The sequence below is a fragment of the Ornithodoros turicata genome, chromosome 8, assembly GCF_037126465.1.
Source record: "Ornithodoros turicata isolate Travis chromosome 8, ASM3712646v1, whole genome shotgun sequence".
NCBI lineage: Eukaryota > Metazoa > Arthropoda > Arachnida > Ixodida > Argasidae > Ornithodoros > Ornithodoros turicata.
The window spans coordinates 28,727,223-28,745,219 of NC_088208.1; the positions used below are offsets into that span (position 1 = coordinate 28,727,223).

Below are 17,997 nucleotides of genomic sequence, written 5' to 3' on the forward strand. Positions count from 1 at the left end.
CACTTGGCAATGTGGCGACTGGGAACGAGGGTTGTTCTCCGGAAAACAGTGTTTAGCCTTCCTTCCTTCGTGTCAAAAGTTATCAAATTCGTGATAAAATATTGGAGTACAACTTTTCATTCGTCTTCCATTTCTTCGAACGGTTTATCGTAGTTGTTTTTGATACCTCTCTACTGCGAGGGTACGCTGTCGGTGCTTGATGGAAAAGCGAATGAGTTCCCCTAGCTCATTCGCAGGGCGAATATCATTGCCATTTGATTTCACCGTGTGACACGAAACGAATGTCCTTCAATGCGAATGACATTCGCTGGGAATGACATTTAAGTTGCCGCGCGACAGGGGTATTAGAGAAACACAAACAACGTCGAATGTTTGAACAATTTATTGCATGGAGCAGTGTTCTTTGATGCGGTGGCATCGACCCCCTTCCTTTTACCGAAGACACTTGGTCATCACCCCTGGCGAAACTCCCCGATCATAATCACAAAATAAAGTTGTCGTCGTTCTCGCGTCTTCTTTTATGAAGACTATATGGTTGCCGCATTGAAAAATGACACAGTTGTTCATCTTCCAATGCTACCAGTAGTTCACCATACTGCCAGCACGAAAGGTGACCACCAGTGGGTTTGAGCTTCGCGTATGCGACATCACAACGTGACGTAGGTGAATGCACTCCATATATTTATTTACAAACAATAGAGCTGGTTACGGCCATAGGGGATCCGCTGCTTCGCTTCTTCCAAGCGTACCAGTTTTGGAAAAATAAAACAAAAGAAACGTAGACGGAAGCATGAATACACGTGTTCAACTCTCGTTGGACGTGATGATCTGATTTACAACGCCGAAGAAATTTCGATATTACAAACGCAGCACTATATGCGTGTCACGGAGTGATAGTCTTGTTTGCATCACGGTGCATCCGCAAGCTTTTCGAAGATGACTTTGAGCAGGGGATTGTTCACACCGCATACTCCTCTGAAGTCATCCATGTCATTGTTGAATACCATGACGCCAGCGTAATTCTCCTTTATGACAAAGTCCACCTGTAAGAGATTTCGAAAGCGTCAAGCCGTGAAACGAAATTATCTCGGCTGCCAGCTTCGTATTCTATACTCGCCTTCATTCCAACACTCTCTTCGTCTTCGTACCCGATCCACTGGTCCTCGTAATACGCGTAGGGGCATTTTCCTTCGTCGTCAAACTCCCTTGTGGCTATACCGTCCAAAACTTTCTCGCATATCTAAAAAAAAAAAAAAAAAAAGCAGATACGTTATAACGGAAGATCTCTAAAGCAGACCCGGTAACTTCAGTGATATCAGAGGTAGTTTTAGACTATCAAGACCCCCTCCCGAAACACACTCTTCCTGCTGTCCCCTCTCCCCACTGTTCGCGTCTGCACGCCGCTGGTAGCCACAGTTGCTTCGCGGCGCTAACACATAAGCTCATTTTTATAAATGACCTCTGCATCGCCATTCCGGGAATCCAGTGTCGTTTCTTTGCTGATGATTGCATTTTGTATTCTAGTATAAACACTACTAACGACCAAGTCAAATTAAAGAACTGTCTGCAATCTATTGTTACGTGGTGTGAAATGTGGCAGATGGAGCTCAATGTGAAAAAGTGCGTGTTCATGTGTGTTACAACGAAGAAAACGTCATTGTCCTTTCCGTATAGCATTAACACTACTGTGTTGAGTAAAGTGGAGAACCAAAAATACCTTGGTGTATCAATAGCATCAAACCTAAGCTGGGCCGAGCATGTTGAACAAGTTGCTACCAAAGCATCCCGTAAACTTTGGTCACTGAGGAGGACGATGCGCCACTGTACGTCTGCAACGAAGCTGACGGCTTACACTACGTTAGTGCGGCCAATTTTCGAGTACGCGGATATTCTTTGGGATCCCTACGTACAGACGCATACTAACATGCTAGAATCTGTGCAGAAAAAAGCCCTTCGATTTATATATAATGCATATGGTCAGCACACATCTTCGACTTCACTCTATGCTAAATCTGGTTTGCCAACCTTGGCTCAACGAAGGAAAATTCGGCGTCTCAAGTTTTTGCACGATATAGTCAGCGGTACTAATGGGCTCAAGTTCTGCGATTACTTAACTTACAATTCGAGCCGATCCACAAGACTGAAACATAGTAAATTAATCCGTGAGTTTCGTTGCAATAAAGATGTCTTTAAATTTTCTTTTTTTCCCCGCACTGTACGAGAATGGAACAAATTGCCCTCTTGTGTTACACAAATTTCATCACCAACCCGGTTTTTACAAGGTCTTGTAGACTAACTTTCTTTCTTGACTTCCGATGTTTAACACTTGACATTTTGCACTGTGTATAGCTGTACGTTGTATGTGTTGTATGTAGTGTACTCACCTCCTCTGCCATGGCCATCAAGAGATGGCCGGCAGTATCTTTCAAATAAATAAATAAATAAGTTCACGAAAAGTATCAAGAAGGCAACCGGACTCCGTCTCCCAGTACGTCTAGCGAACGGGATATGGAGAGCCATTCTCAGCGTTTTAGAGAAACGGACGTCTGTCCGTGGAACGGCTCCGACTGCGCCCAGCGGCACCTGTAGGCGATGGTTGCTGTTACAGAGTTCCGGATCGTCGAATGAATTTTCGCTGGACAGTTCACGAAGGAGGAACAAATAGTCGTTCTTCGTGAAATATTGCGTGAAATCTCAAATTGCGTGAGTTCCCAAAGCAGTTGTCGTATATGTTGAGGTCGCCAATTTGATTGTACGAGGTGGATGCGGAATGCAGTTTCCGTTCAGGTCGCATCAGCCTCCGTCTCACAGCAGGCGGACAGCGATTGGCTGATTGATCTGATTGGCTGACAGCGACGGAGAGTCGATTCCCTGAAACGTTCTGTCGCGCTTTCAACACCCGTATAATGAAACCACAAACACAGACACAAGAAGAACAGAAGCTAGGAAAAAGAAAAATAACAATATAAGAAGTAGGAGAACAAGACGAGAAGAGGAAGCAAAAGGAAAAACAAGAGAAGAGAAGAAAAAAGGAAAGAAAAATAAAGAGACGAAGAAGACAATAAGCGAAAAAGAAGAGAAAAAGGAAGAGAAAGAAGGTAAAGGAGAAGAGAAAGAGATTATTGGTCGCCTTCTCAATATGTTTGTATGTTTCTTTGTTTTTAACGAAAAAAGAAAGAGAAGAGGAGCAAATATGCTTTATGTTACGCTCTGAGTATTCTTTTATAGTATTTGTTGCACGATGTGCTGGTATTTACCTCATAGTAAGCCTGGATTTCATCGCTGCCGAGAAATGTTCCCGGAGCTGCCGGAGCCTGAGTGGTTGGGGCTCCCAATCCATGATTGCTCTCATTGGCGAGCACGAAGCTTCGTCCGAAGAAAGGAATACCAACGACGAGTTTTTTTCTCGGGGCTCCGAGCTCTTCTAGCCACTTGAGTCCATCTTCCTAAGGTTCATCAACGAAGGGTGTTAGAGCGGCGCCGTTATCGCGATTTCCGCCCATGACACTCACTATATTTAACATCTGTAAATCAGCGGTGTCAGTTGATTTTCTGTGCAGCGGGCTGTGCACGTCTGCTTTTCCGTTCCATCTGCCTCTGAGATCAAATCCGAGCACATTGAACCAATCGATATACCTGAAATAATGTTGAGGATATTAATATGCACTGGTTGTGTCCGGTTTACAGGGTTGCCCGGTGACGTGTTATGCTCTAAATTTTAATATACAAATGCTCACTTGGTCCGGGTCTTCATCGCGGACATTTTCACTTCAGTAACCTTTACTGCCGGTCAACCGTCGTTTGTATGTGGTTTCGCGTAGCTGTTTTTCTTTTTTCTTTTTTTCGCATAATACGAGGATTAGTTCTTTTTCGTTTCTTTTTTAGTTTTAACGATTTAGAAGTATAACATTCACTCTTGCCGCTACCCTTCCAGTAAATGTGCCTTCTAGAATTAGCTTCAAAGCAATTCTCACCGCTGAGGAAGATGGCCAAAAGGGTATCACTGACTGACTACGGTATTGCCTGGGTTGTTTTCTCTCCTGGTATGTGTATGTGATGGGATATCGACAATGTACAGAAAAGAGCGGTTTCTGCTTTTCGTAATTTAGGTAAATGAATCTACAGGGTTATCCTAGCGAACGTTACAGATTTCTTTCGCATTGTAAAAATAGAAGACTGGGTTTGGCCGATCCCAAACTTTGCAGAGTGATAGCCATTTGTCTGAAGTTTAATTCGAATTTGTTTGTAAGTTCTATGGTCATATAGAAAGAAAATTAGAAATGAAGCAAAATCTCGCCCCATGCATTTTCAATGGCCTATCCCACACAAACCCCACCATTTTTTCTTGTGTGTGCTTCACATTGAGATCACTTCACACAGGCGGCGCTGACTACACCGATGTGATATGCCGATTCTGGCGTTATGCACCAATCCTCTTGTTCCAGTCTTGCTCTGTATGCTTGTGCCCCCTGCGTGTGGTGAAACCAAAATGTAGCGCACACAGAAGAAAATGGCGGCTTTTGAGTGAGATGGGCCATAGAAAATGCATAGAGTGAAATTTTGCTCGATTTTTAATTTTTCTTCCACAGGACCATAACGCTCACGAAAAAATTCCAACGAAACTTCAGACAAATGACTACCAGTATGCAAAGTTTAGAGTTGGATAAACCCCGTCTTCTATTTTTTACGATGCCATCGAAATGTGTAACGCTTGCTAGACTAATCCTGTAGAAGCTGGAAATTCTTTGCAGGATTTTTAAGCCCTCCACTCATCATTGACGTTGCATCATTGCAAGTTTCGGCTCCTGCACTTCTTGTGGTAGCTTCTACGGAACGGTAGAAATACTGCACCTTCTCATGAGTAACCTCGTATATCTCGCGGAAGTCAGAGGTTAGAGTGTGAAAGACGTACTTCACCATTTCTTGAATGTTGTACGCGTCATCGAGGTAGAAAGGAGTAATAGGCACCGTTGCTGTAACCGTGTACCCCTTGGTACGAAGAGTATTGTGGAACACCTGCGAAGGAGGAGCACATCACGACAGAACGGTTTTCGGAAAAGCGCACTTTAGACTGCAGTTCGGCGTTACGGTGTGACGTCATGTTACTTTGCAAGGGGTTCGAATGGATATAGGCATAGATGAAAAGAAATGTTACTAGCCAAGTCATGCATGTATCACCGGGCAGGGTTTGTAGTTGACACAGTAGTGCGGAGAGCATTACACGCATCGGAAATGGAGTCAGACAAAGCGTGTGTCCGTCCGTGACGGTCTCCCGTGAAGCTTGCCTCCACTGCATGGACGTAGTGTATCGGGGAGAAGCAAACAGGCTACGTGGGCACCTCTTTCTACTTTCTTCTACGTCAGGCGAAGGACTGTGGTACTCTTGTAATGGAGTATGGTGCATGAAGCTCGATGTTCGAGTTAGCTTGGACACGAACTTCTGGGAGTAAGACCTCCCCAGAGTAAAAGAACAAGCCCAAAGCAGCTTACGTCACTTCCTTCGAGAACCACAAGCCCACACGGCTTGAAGGGGAACTGGGGTGCAAAAATTTCTTCCTCGTGGAATGAAAGGTGCCCCGTTACCTTAAGATCTTCATAGAAGCAACGGAATTCATCGATAGCGTCATTCGCGATCCATGAGCGATAGTAACCGCAATGTACGTTTTTTCTCTCCCTCTCCTTGTCGAGAAGTGCGACAGTGCGGAGAGAATGATCTCACGCTATCATTGGGCTAATCGATTCGCGAAGACCAATGAGGGCGCGCTTCGCGTTGTTGAGCTTCTTGAGAAGGAGAGGTTAGAGGGAAAAACGTACATTGCGTTTTTTCTATCGATCATAAATCACGAACGACGTAACGGATGACCCCCGTTCCTTTGATGTTGGTGTCAAGGTAACACCGTCTTTCATTCTATGACGAGATATATCCTCGCACCATAGCGACCCCTTAATTGAATGCCGTGGGCGTTTTCTTTTGCATGGACTTAGCCATGGACATCTTTCGCAAGTGGATAGCGTTTGGTGTTCATTATAAAAAAAACTACTCTATTTTGTGATGATAATTAGAGAGCTTCATCCGCAAATTTTGTCCTCTGAAAAGTATTTATCATGCCTTTTTATCATTTTGTCTGTTTGTCCTTACGCGCCTCCAAGGGTATCCTTTCACTTTTTACCCCGGTTTGCTGGTAGATCCTCTCCGGTTGTTCGCATAGAGTGTTCTTGCAATGATATCCAAAATGATGATGCTGATATTTTTTTCGATTAAAAGGTTTTTAGATCTGCTGTTTACTATTCTTTGTGTGACTAATGTTGCACGGCGTTTTCTCCTTGTTATGTGTATTATTTATTGTATTGGTGTGATGTATCACTTAGCGTGCACCTCCATGTAGGCTTCAGCTGTTGGTGGACACCGACAATAAATAAATAAATGACACGTCCTTTGCAGGAAACGGCATCTACGATTTGCGTCCAAATGCTTCGGTAGTACTGATTATTGGTAACGCGATACAAATAGCACATGTACGCCTCTGAGCGATCGTGCACTCATGACCCCCTGCTGCCAATGTGCCGCTTTCGTCTTTTTCCTTTTCTGGTTTCTTTTTCTTTCTTTTGCAAGGAATAGCAAGTCGGCTTCTGCCTGGCTGACGTTTCCTTTTTGCCTGCCTCTTATTTTCTTTTTTTTTCTTTCGTAATAAACATATTCCCCCCACCTGTACGCACTCTCGCGGAGTTGAATGACCCTGCAATCAGAATGCAGAGATGGCTCTGGATAATGGAGGGATTCCCCAGTATGCGACCACACCAGCACCAGTTAGACAGAAATACCGTCGGTCAAGTCCAGTTTCCTTCTTTGAACGAGAAGGTCATCCGACAATCTAAAAGAACGTGCTACAACGGAAGCTCCTGTCTGCTCACCCTAAGTAGTTGAACGTAGTTTTCCTCGTCCTCTGGATCTCCTCCACGTGATTCTTTGACAGGAAAACGCCAGTCAAGGTCGACGCCGTCTAACTTGTACTCCTGGAGGAACTTGAGGACATTGTTGGCGAACGTCTGCCTGCGACTCGCATCGGCGGCCACGAATGAAAAAGGTCCACCTCCATGGTCCCATCCCCCGATGGAAATCATGGTCTCCAGTATGAGAAACTTGTTCTTCAAGGCGCCGAAGTCTCGGTAGCGCTCTGGAAATAAGCGGGTGACTCCCATTGGTAGTTCTTTTGTGCGGAAAGTGCAATGGAACATTTGCGGCACCAGCTCCTGTGGCTCAGTGGTTTGCGTGCTGACCATGTCACGTCGAGACTGGGAGGTACCCGGGTTCGAATCCCGGTGCCGGCTATGCTGTCTGGGGTTTTTTCGTGGGTTTTCCTAAGACGCTTTCAGACATATGTCGGCAGTTCCCTTAGAAGTCGGCCCAGGACGCACATTCCCCCAGGGCGTGAGTCGTGACGTTGCCCACATACGTGAGGCCGACAACGGATAGCCCTATCACCACCACCACCACTAACATTTGCGGTACGGTTATGCACGTGCGCTACCACCTGGTGGCAGCTACCTTGTTTTTTCTTTTTTTGACGATGAAAGGTGAAAGTTACTGAAAAGGTTAGCCAGCTGTAGGACTCAAACCCACATCTTCTCTCTCTCTCTTTTTTTTTTTGTTCCTAGTTGGCGCAGATCAGTGTCATACTGACGTGCACAGATGAAGAAAGGACAAGAGGGAGGAGTGATTACACAAGTAACTCACCAGATTACACTGTGCATTTAACTAACACAACTGGATGTCTGTTTCATTGGTTGTCCTTGCACTATCGTTTAGGCTCTTGGGCCGTTTACAGGCAAGTTCGTTAAACTGAAATAAAATGCTTGTTCACAGAAACTCGGTGAACGCCTCAGAAATGGCGCAATAAAACGGTAAAATGAGGCCTTTCCTAATTTATTAGAAACATATGCAAAACGATAGTGCAAAACAATTGAGGACTTAATATGAAGCAGAATGCCAAGTCGCATGCAAAGTACGTAACTCCAGAAGTATCTCCAAGTCCATTACAAATTGTATGGAAAAGTAATTGTAAAGAAGACGCAACACACTGCACAACATTCGACATTATGCCGGTGGTGGGGGAGTGGGGTGGGGGAGGCAACGCGTATTATAAATGGTCCATTCGGGAACGTCATCAGTGGCGCTGTCATGCTTAGAACTTACCTGTGTTATTCTTGTATGACGGGATTATCGACTTTATATCTAAGTTGTCCATGTCAATCCCAACGTACGCCAGGTTGACGTGGGTGCACAGATCGCCTGGAATGTCTTCGATGTTGTAGTTCATTGGACTATGCCTCGTCGTAGCCCAGCCATGGTAGTAGCAGACCACAGGTATTCCACCTCTGCTTATGAACGTATTTTCTGAAACGAAAGCAGAAGTGGTTCTGCGCAGTTGTTCGTCATCACTCATTGTTGTTGTTCCGCAACGCACGGAATATGTATTAAACGTGAAGGTGCTGGAGGAGAAACTGCATCGGGTAAGCGGGCACATATCTTCTGTTTTTCTCCTACCATCATCAGCACATTCATCGGATAAGCGGTCATCGGAATATACGTTCGGTACGTGCACAAGATGCAAACAAATTTGCTCACCGATTGTTGTTTCTGGTCGTTCAACTGGTTCTAGCGGTTTGGGAGTTGCGGTTGTCTGTGTAGCTGGGGGGGAACTTGGTGTCGTCGTGGTAGTTGTAACAGTGGAACTTTCAGTGCGTACGTTCACAGTGGGATTTTCAGGAGTTATGTCCAGTATTTGGGTACTAGACGTATCTTGAACTGTAGATCGGCCGGGGGGTTTGGTGGTGGGAAAGAAAAATGGGATCTGAACATCGAAGAACGGGCTGGACGGCGGCTTGAACGGCGACATGAAAGGTGGCTTGAATCGTTGCCTGAATGGCGGCCTGAACGGCGGCCTGAATGGCTGCCTGAATGGCGGCCTGAACATGCCTGGATTGCGTATGGGATGTGGAGCCTGGGATCCGTACTCTTGTGGAATTGTGGGCATTCCTGCATCTGCCAGAGCAAACCCTGTCGAGAGAAGAGCTCTTTTTCGAACTTGCGTTTTTGTTGGGTAAGGGGGGGGGGATATATTTATTAGACGAAAAGAAAAAAAATGGGGGAAAGGTCAGCCAAACGGGACGTCGGCTTGCTATTCCAGAAATAAATAAGGAAAATTAAGAAATAAAAATAGATTAAAAGAAAGAATGAAAGACAGAAGGGAAGAAATAGGAAGGAATAAGAAATAAATAAAGAAGGAAAATTAAGAAATAATAAATAAATAAAAAAAGGAATTAAATGAAGGATAAACTAACAAATGATGAAAGAAGGATGAGGTAGATTAAAGACAAAGATGACAAAAAAAAAAGAAAGGCGACTAACAGACGGGGAAAGAATGATGAGATGGATCACAGAAGATGACTTTAAAAGGAAAGCATGAGGTTAAAGCGCTGAGGGTGAGAGTGGGGCACAGAAGAGTGGGATTGCACGACTGAGTTCACAGGCTGTTCATAAGACCTGAATCGCTCAAGAAAGTCAAAACTGCTTTGGTCACAGACCGCTGTGTGTGATCTCGTACTGGGCCCAGCAGAGTGGCCAGAGAAAAGTCCGTGCACAGCAGCTCGAGTAGGCGTCGTCTCAGCGTGGCTCGAGGGGTGTCGAATCTGTGACAGTCGAGCAGAAGGTGTGGAACATCAGCTTCAACAGCGCAAGTGGGGCATTTGGACGACTGGAGAAGACCCATTTTACAGAGAAGCAGGGGTGTCCTGGCGGCATTAAGGCGTAGTCTGTGTAGAATGGACGCTTCTTGACGCGAGCAGTGGTGTGTGGCAACGAAATCCATCGACGGGTCGATAGACCGGAGATGGTCGTTGAGTCGGACAGCGTCCTCTTGAAACTGCCGAGTGCCGTTATGACGGAGTCGCTGTGTCTGTAACCGACACGATGAGGCTGAAAGTGGTAGGAGACAGTTATTGGAGGTGCCGTCCCCATCTGCCGACGTGCTAAGGCGTCTGCGCGGGTGTTTCCGTGCAGGCCGGTGTGACCGGCTACCCATTGGAAACACAGGCTGTGACCAAAGGATAGAAGTCGGTTGTATATTGCGACTATCATGGTGTCTAGGCCGCCGGTTGTTCTGGAACAATAATTTGCTAGAACTTCTAGCGCCACCTTATTTGGGAAGGGTAGGGTAACATGCCCTCAGTGTATTAGGTGTACAGTACAGTAATGCTCACAATAAATACAGAATATGTTCTTGTTGCCCAGTTGCAGCCTTACCTGTCAGGAACGGCTGTACTAATTGAGCACACAGCAAGACGGAGAATGGCCCCATGACTTTTGGAGTATTGCTGCGACAGAACATGTAAGGAATGATTCCATTGTTGGCAATACAGCGGCGTATGTCAGTGCGGCTGGCAACGCTGCCTTGCACGAGTCATATTGATCTCGACTTACTAAAAGGATATTCTGACAGCAACGTAAAAAAAATAAAAATAAATAAGAATGGCACACACACGCATTGGATGATGATGATGATGATGATGATGATGATGAGGTGGGCAATTCACCTCCGCTATGAAAACTAAAAACGTTGTCAAGTCCAGGTAGGAATAGGCACGGAAAATAAATGGAACACTTTGAAGCGTAGTTTAAATTGATAATGAATGTAAATTTAAACTATATTGATGCTTCTAACACCGTTTAGTTTAAAAAGAGGTTTGAAAGCAAGAGACACGCTCGAGCCTATTTAAAAGAAAATTTAGTCACGTAAACTGTCACACCGATCCCCACATATCACACCGATCACACAGTTTTACCTCGCCACACATATCACTGTTTTGGCGCACTTAGATGCTGGTGCGCCATAAAAACTGCAGTCATCATCATCATCATCATCATAATCGATCCCCTAGATGGTCCGAAAAGGCAAGAAAGAAACAAACAAACTTTAGCAATTCAACAATCAAGTAAGAGAAAAGCAAGCTGGTGTAATGAACTAATAGGTAACATGTTCTTGAGTATGAGGATAAGACACAAAGCAGATGGACACGAAGGCTGGCACTCGCACCGGCATCATGAAACATGGGAAAGGGGATTGACCTTGGAAGGCGCCAGTCTTGATGACGGCTGGCTGATACAAAGCTGGTTACGGTGTTGTTTTATGGGCCGTGAGAAATAATCCGTAACCAGTGTGGTGTTACATAGCCGTCGGTCAATTTATAGCACCTTCTTTAGTGAATCCCTTTTCCTCCTTTCCCATATCTAGAGTGCTTCGATTTTCGTCCCTCCGTGTCTCTTGTCTTCCCCTTCACGCTCAAGGAAATATTACCTATACGAAAACTTTAACATTCTAGAACATGCACACGTTAATAGGGACAACGTATGGTGCACATACCTACAGAAGTGTGGCGTGACAGAGAATGGCACCGTCGCGTCCGGTGAAAAGAATTTTTATGCCCTCTAACGAGCGGAATTTCACTCTTGCGTTGCCTCGGGAGTCACTCCGTTTCACCGGGAAGTTGTGTCGGTTTCTTTTTTTTTTCTTTGCGCAATAGATTACGAGATTTGGCACAAGCATTTGCGTCAAACCTTGAGTTTCACGCTGCGAGTTCTTTGTTTGCACGTGGACTCCAAACAACAACAACAACATATATATTGTGATGATGTAGTGGGGAGGTTTTCCACTCTAGGAGTGGAACGCTACCCCATAGCTAGGGGTCTAATATGAGTGGTGACTCCAATACAATGCGCTGCGAGTTGGAATTATGGATAAATATGACTGGGAAGATCAGACGAAACTATTAGCTCGAAGATGTTAGCAACAACAACAACAACACCATTATTGTGAGATGATGAATAGGGAGTTTCGTCGCCAGGGGGCAATGCTCTACTACATTGCTGGTGGTGATGTGGGGAATGAAAGACGTTAGTCCCACATATAGGTTAGGCACCAGTTGTTTATTGGAATACTAGCACGGAGGGGGGGGGGGAGGGGTGACTCTCAAAAGGTGGTCATTATTACAGGTACGTCATAAGAGCTCGACGTATCATTACACGTGGAATACGAAAGGCTCACATGTAGGGAGAGCACAGGTAAAAAGATATGGGATGTCACCAAACATTTGGGGGACGTTAGGAGGTGTAGTGGGAGACTAATCGGATGCTATTTTTAACGCACTCCCCGCTGGTGACCCGACTCAAGATTTTCACCTGGACTTACAGGCATTGCTTGAGGTCTTCACTCTCCGCTAGTGTCACTGGTTGACTTGCCATGGCTGTTCTTTCCAGTTTCCACGTCATTTCTCTGTGCATTCATCTATTTCTGAGTGCACTTTCTATGACGCGAATGAAAGACTCGATGGGATTGATGAAGCGGTCTCATCACTTTGTGAGAGACGCCCTTCGATTTTCCAAGATATCACATTACAGTGGACCCGGCTCCTTAGCAGGCTGAGCAAGCACGTGTGCGAGAACTTTGCAGAACGCAGTGTTTCGTAGTGTGTAACGGTTATGCTCTCTTTCGGCATCGCATGGGTACGTTAGACGCATAGGTACATAAACTTTGTAAGAAATACAAACGACGTCAAACATTTAAATAAGAAGAATAATTTATTGCGTGTAGGGTTCTGAAGTGTTCAATCCTAATTGCAGCATTCGCTCGGCTTTCTGTCGTTGCACTTCCTTCTCTCCCACCTTGTTGAATATGACAGTCATAAGCGGATCCTTTGGGCCACAGACACCATTAAAGTCATCCAGGTCGTTGTTGAACACCATCACCCCTCTGTAGCCCCCTTGAATGATGAAATCCATCTGTGTGGGAAAATGGAAGCGTACAGTTTTCAAGGAGACAGCTCTCTTTGAATTCATAATCTTTCGTGCACACAAAAACTGCAGTCACCGGGGGTGCAGACAGTTAAAGATTCTCGTTGGTGGTTACCAAGGTCGTGCTGAAGACTGGGAGGTAGCGGGTTCGAATCCTACCGCCGGCTGTGCTGTCTGAGGTTTTCCCTGGGTTTTCCGAAGACTTTCAAGTCGAATGTCGGCACAGTTCCCCTGAAGTCGGCCCAGGACGTATACTAATCCCCCTGTCCCCCACTCCTTCTGTCTCCTCCCCTCCTGCTGTCTTCTCCCCGTCTGTCCACATCGGTATGCCGCTCATACGCTCATAGCCACAGTTGCTTCGCGGCGCTAACACACAATAAAAAAAGCGAATAAACTGATAAAACTGATGAACTGATCTTTTATGCAGCGACAGTGTTTCTCGCAGAGTATTCATTGCTTGTTTTTATAACGCCACTTTATTTATAACAATTTTTGTGTTTAATCAGGAGTTAAAATGTGACCGTGGCACTGCTGCTCCAGCACGTTACTTTCACTTATTCATATCCTGAGCCATGGGCGTACCGAGGAGGGGGGAGGGAAGAAGGGGGGGGGGGCAACCGGGGCCGTGGCCCCCACCCTGGACCTCCGAGGTCCCTTGTGAAACGTGTGTGCTCTTTAGTCATAGGTCGTAATGATAGTTCTCTGATGTCATAATAGGAATCTCTTAACAACCGCACAGTCCGCAATGTACGCCTCCAGAAAAAGAGGTGGTAGGGGGGTACACACTTGCACCCCCCCCCTCGCAGAACTTTACCCTCCTTTAGAGAAAATATTCTGGTCTGCACTCGTACGTATAAGGCTCACCGGTGCCAGTATGCAAACTGGAATACGATAATCTACATCCGTACTGTGTTTACAAGGTTGGATGCCGCTTCAGTGAGTGCACGATCAACGGGTGAAAAGTTTTACCTTGTGACCGACGCTTTCTCCGTCTTCATAGCCTATCCATTGGTCGGAATAGTACACGTACGGACATTTCGCCTCCTCGTCAAACACTCGGTGCCAGGCTCCGGAATTGACGTTAGGACAAATCTGTGAGAAGAAATTCAACACGTATAATTTTTCTCGCGACCTTACAGACTGCGAAGTGCGATATTGAGTACTGGTAATCGTCCTCCTATGTCCTCAAGTTTGATGTACCGGATTAGCTAAAGACAGTAATAAACATGTGAAAAACAGTTAATTGACGTTTCTGAATTTATGCGACTTTCATGATGCATCACTTCAATCGCCTTCTGATGACGGAAGTTACATGACTTGCGAAACGTCAAGTTATCGCTTTTTACTTGTTGCGTTACACCCGGCGCATTTTATACGTATGGTAAGGAACTTAGCTGTAGCAGCTTACTTCATAATACCCGACGACCTCATCAGATCTGACAAATGGCCCTTTCAGAGGCCTCACATCGTAGTTTATTGGTGACTTGACGCCATGCTTCTTCCGGTCTCTCAAGACGTACGAACGTCCGAAGAACGCGATTCCCAGCATGAGTTTTTGTTTCGGGGCTCCCAGTTGATGCAGCCGCTTCATTCCTTCTTCCTGGGGGAAGAAAGTTACAGTTAGAAAGAAACTTGTTGACATCGCTCTACCCAGTGTGACTAGTAAATAGTGGAGGTGTGCAGTAAGAATTCAGATAAAGCCCGATATCTACCCGAAATCCTTGCGGTCCTTCAACTTGTCGTTTTAGGTTCAACCGTCGGAAAAGTGAATCGTAATATCAGCAAAGGGGGCTCTTTGTGACAAACTCTTTGTCCTCCTTTTATAATCCTCTCCTGCAAAGGCGAGACTTTGTGGAGCTCGGACAAGTGTTTGAATACCGCAGTCAATCATTGCCCCTGTTTCGAGCGGAAATATAAAGGCTTTTGCTTCTCGTCCCAGTGTCACAGCAGTGGCTTGTTTCGTATGCCTTTCGTTTCAACCGAAAATTCCCCGATGACGTATCAAACAGAGATCGTAGCGCACGATTTCTACCCGAATTCTCGTGTGTAAATAGGACCCAATCCCCCCCGCAATTCGAAACATCAGAAAACCCGAAAACGATCCCTACTCTGATGTAATCGACTATGCATTGGTCATGCACAGTCGACGCATAGCAGCTTCTGGTTCACCGCAGTTTCAAACTCGCTGATGTACTTACAATGGTGAGTTCTTGGTAGTACTTTGTGTCGTTTTTTCTTTTGTACAGGATGCCATGGACGTCTGTGAATCGGTTCCACGTTCCACGCAAATCGAAGGCGAGCACGTTGAACCAGTCAATGTTCCTGAAAATGTGGAGGTGTTTCTGAACAGCTCGTTGGTGAAAGGGCCGTCTAAATCTGCATCCACCGTAATTGTAACCAGTAGGCTATTCATTATGCACTCTGAGTAAAAAGGCGTAAATTTGACTGCGTTTACAGTTACGGCTTCTGCACCCTGCATTGCATTTGCTACACATTTTCGTCCCATAATCCTGAAGTATGTGCTCTCCAGCGGTTCAAATAGTCCTTAATCTTCACATAAGCTTCTGGACATTCACCCTCGGAAAGGACTGGTTGCAATATGCGTCCTAGGCCGACATCTAGGGAAACTCTACTGACATATGTCTGGCAGCTAGTGTCTGAGGGACTAGTAATTGCGGCAAACGCCAGCCTAATGCCCAAAGGTGAATTCCGCTGGTCGTTCTCTTACACCGCTGTGTAGTACGCCGATATGCGTTGAGTACAGCAAAGAAGAAAAAAAAAAAGAGAGCGAAGGGAATGACCTGTGAATTGCATTGCACGTTGCACTGAAGCGACCAGTGCAGCACGTGCACTCAAGTCAGTGCAAGTTTTTCTGCACTACAACCAGCAGTGGAATTTGCAATAATACTTCTTATACGTTTCTTAGTATGTACAATGAGTTACTGTCTTACTCTCCAAGTCGTGGTATGTCATAGCCTTGCTCCAGGTACATGTTTCCCAGGGGAACAGCTGCGGTAAGGTACAGCGGGTGTGGTTTGAAAGCTGCCTTGAGTTCCTAAACAAAGAATGACTGCGGTTATACCTTCGTATAGGTAGTTGCTCGTGAGAGTGACGTCACTTAAGAGTCACCAGTACTCCAAGCAGGCAGAGAGCGATATAAATTTTTAAAAAAAGGCAGCAATACCTTCATGAGTTGCACGAAATTTTCTTTGTCATGTACGATGCCACCGCGTTTGTCGTAGCCCGGATACATCCAGATCACCTCTAGTCCGTCAAACTCATAGTCCTGCATCCACCTGAGAGCACTCTTTACGAAAGCCGCTCGCCTCTTCGGGTCCCTCGCCATTTGGGAGAAGAGCTTCCCGTGCGTTTCCCAGCCGCCGACAGCCAGCATAGTTCGCAGGTATAGGTGCTGTGTCTTTAAGTTTGTAAAGTTCTTGTAGAGGCCTAAAACACAAAAAGAGCCGTGCGTCAGTTGCGTTTCAATCGATGCAGCAACATCTCTGTGTCAAAGCATAGGGCAATAGCTTGCAACAAGAACTCTTTGCACTCGGCGGCGACGAGTTTCTGCAGCGATGGCGGTTCCACCCTTCGCTTTTGGTGCAAGGGGGCTCCGTATCTGTCCGAGGTGCCCCTCCGTGAACAGTACCCCTCCCATCACTCATCACTCCCATCACTCGTCTCATCCTCCATCGAATGTAAATAGTGCATATCCCTCTTGTATCATGAAGCGTAGCAATGTATATATCGCCCCTCATTGCCTCATAGCTCATAAATTGTAAATATTGTTTTGAGGCACTGTCCATGTACTGACCGTTCCACGTCGTATTAAATTTTCCTACAACAAGCATAGGGCCGATAACCGCATGTATGTCCTGTCCCATGATAGTTGAGGGCCCAACCGTTTTTTTTTTGTACAAGCGCTTTGCTGTACCATTCTTGCACTGTGTTGTGCAGGGCTTCAAGGGCTTAGGACCTCTGGCAGTCTCCGACCAGTGCTCAAGAATTGCCATGGCAACACAAATTGACGCACTTGATATATCACAGGTATACCTCGAATTTCACTATGTTTCACTATACGGTCCAATCTATAGATGTGAAGCTTCGTGTGAAGCACTGTCAAAGCATAGGTAACACCGCACCTGCCCAAGACCTGCCATACACACTGCGGAAATGCAAACGGAGATAACGGGGTGACTAAACTCCGAAGACCAAACATAAGTGCACGTATGGAAGAGTCGACTTACTTTGGTCCCTTCTGTAGGTGGGTATGATGCTCTTGAGTTCCCATGTCTTTCTGTTTATCCCTGCAAATGCTAACACGACATATGTGCACATGTCCAGAGGCACGTTTTCCATCTTGTAGTTCATAGGCGTTGGCCTGGCGATGGCCCAGCCGTAGTAATAACACACAACGGGCACGGTGAACTTGTTGCGAGGAACTACGACGCCCTGGAGCGCGTCCGTACCTGCAAACGCACAGGCGTTGTAGTCGTATGAGAAAGCCTGCTCGCACTCACACAAATACATGAGAAATCAAGGATCATCAGCATGAAAAAATTACGTGTGCTTACCCACACCATCGTTTTAGCTTACCTCCGCTAACGCAGTAGCATACTCCTATACACACCGAGGACACGAGAATGAACAGCATGTGACTTTCGGACTTCTCCATCATCCTAAACCCTAAAATCAAGAGCAGTGAAGAGCATCAGCGTTGACTCTCACGTGAATGATCCGCTTTTAGGCAAGAGCTCTGTTTTCATGGCGTCCGACCGTACATGGATGAGTAATATGGATGTGTAACATGCTTGCAATCGACTACCTTACCTAGTCTTCCTGTAAGCTCAAGTGAGAACCTTGACTACTTACATGCCATAATGGAGAAACAATTCTGCAACCGTTACGCTCCGAAGCTCATCGTCTGTGGAGAGTGATCGTTACATTCCATCGCTGCTGACCAAAAAACGCCGTCGGCGTACTTAACCTCTGGCGAATGGTCGACCTCGACACGTGTTTTCTTACCATATATATCTCGTCTCATCTCGTCGCTGAGGTTGCCCCACGGTTGCCAGAGGAAGTGAGGGGAATGAACGCAGAACGTGCAATAAAGTGAAACTTAGCAGCGGAAGTGACGTAACATTCTGGAA

The 17,997-nt window shown here is 45.8% G+C and overlaps 2 protein-coding genes across 6 annotated transcripts in view; one reads left to right on the forward strand and one right to left on the reverse strand.

Moving 5' to 3' along the window:
- LOC135366875 (uncharacterized) overlaps nucleotides 1-17,997 on the forward strand; it is a 147,308-nt gene that overhangs the window by 101,774 nt on the left and 27,537 nt on the right. The window lies entirely within an intron of this gene.
- Nucleotides 368-17,891, reverse strand: LOC135366324 (uncharacterized). The gene is made up of 19 exons (XM_064598996.1): nucleotides 17,720-17,891; nucleotides 17,444-17,533; nucleotides 17,095-17,316; nucleotides 16,032-16,294; nucleotides 15,799-15,902; nucleotides 15,046-15,169; nucleotides 14,256-14,447; nucleotides 13,817-13,939; nucleotides 12,642-12,835; nucleotides 12,246-12,329; nucleotides 10,304-10,374; nucleotides 8,627-9,058; nucleotides 8,195-8,395; nucleotides 6,913-7,175; nucleotides 4,913-5,016; nucleotides 3,513-3,636; nucleotides 3,258-3,446; nucleotides 1,118-1,240; nucleotides 368-1,043 (listed from the first exon to the last, which is right to left on the reverse strand). Exons 1-19 carry the CDS (start codon nucleotides 17,724-17,726, stop codon nucleotides 909-911), a joined length of 3,045 nt encoding a protein of 1,014 aa, XP_064455066.1. The 5' UTR covers nucleotides 17,727-17,891; the 3' UTR covers nucleotides 368-908.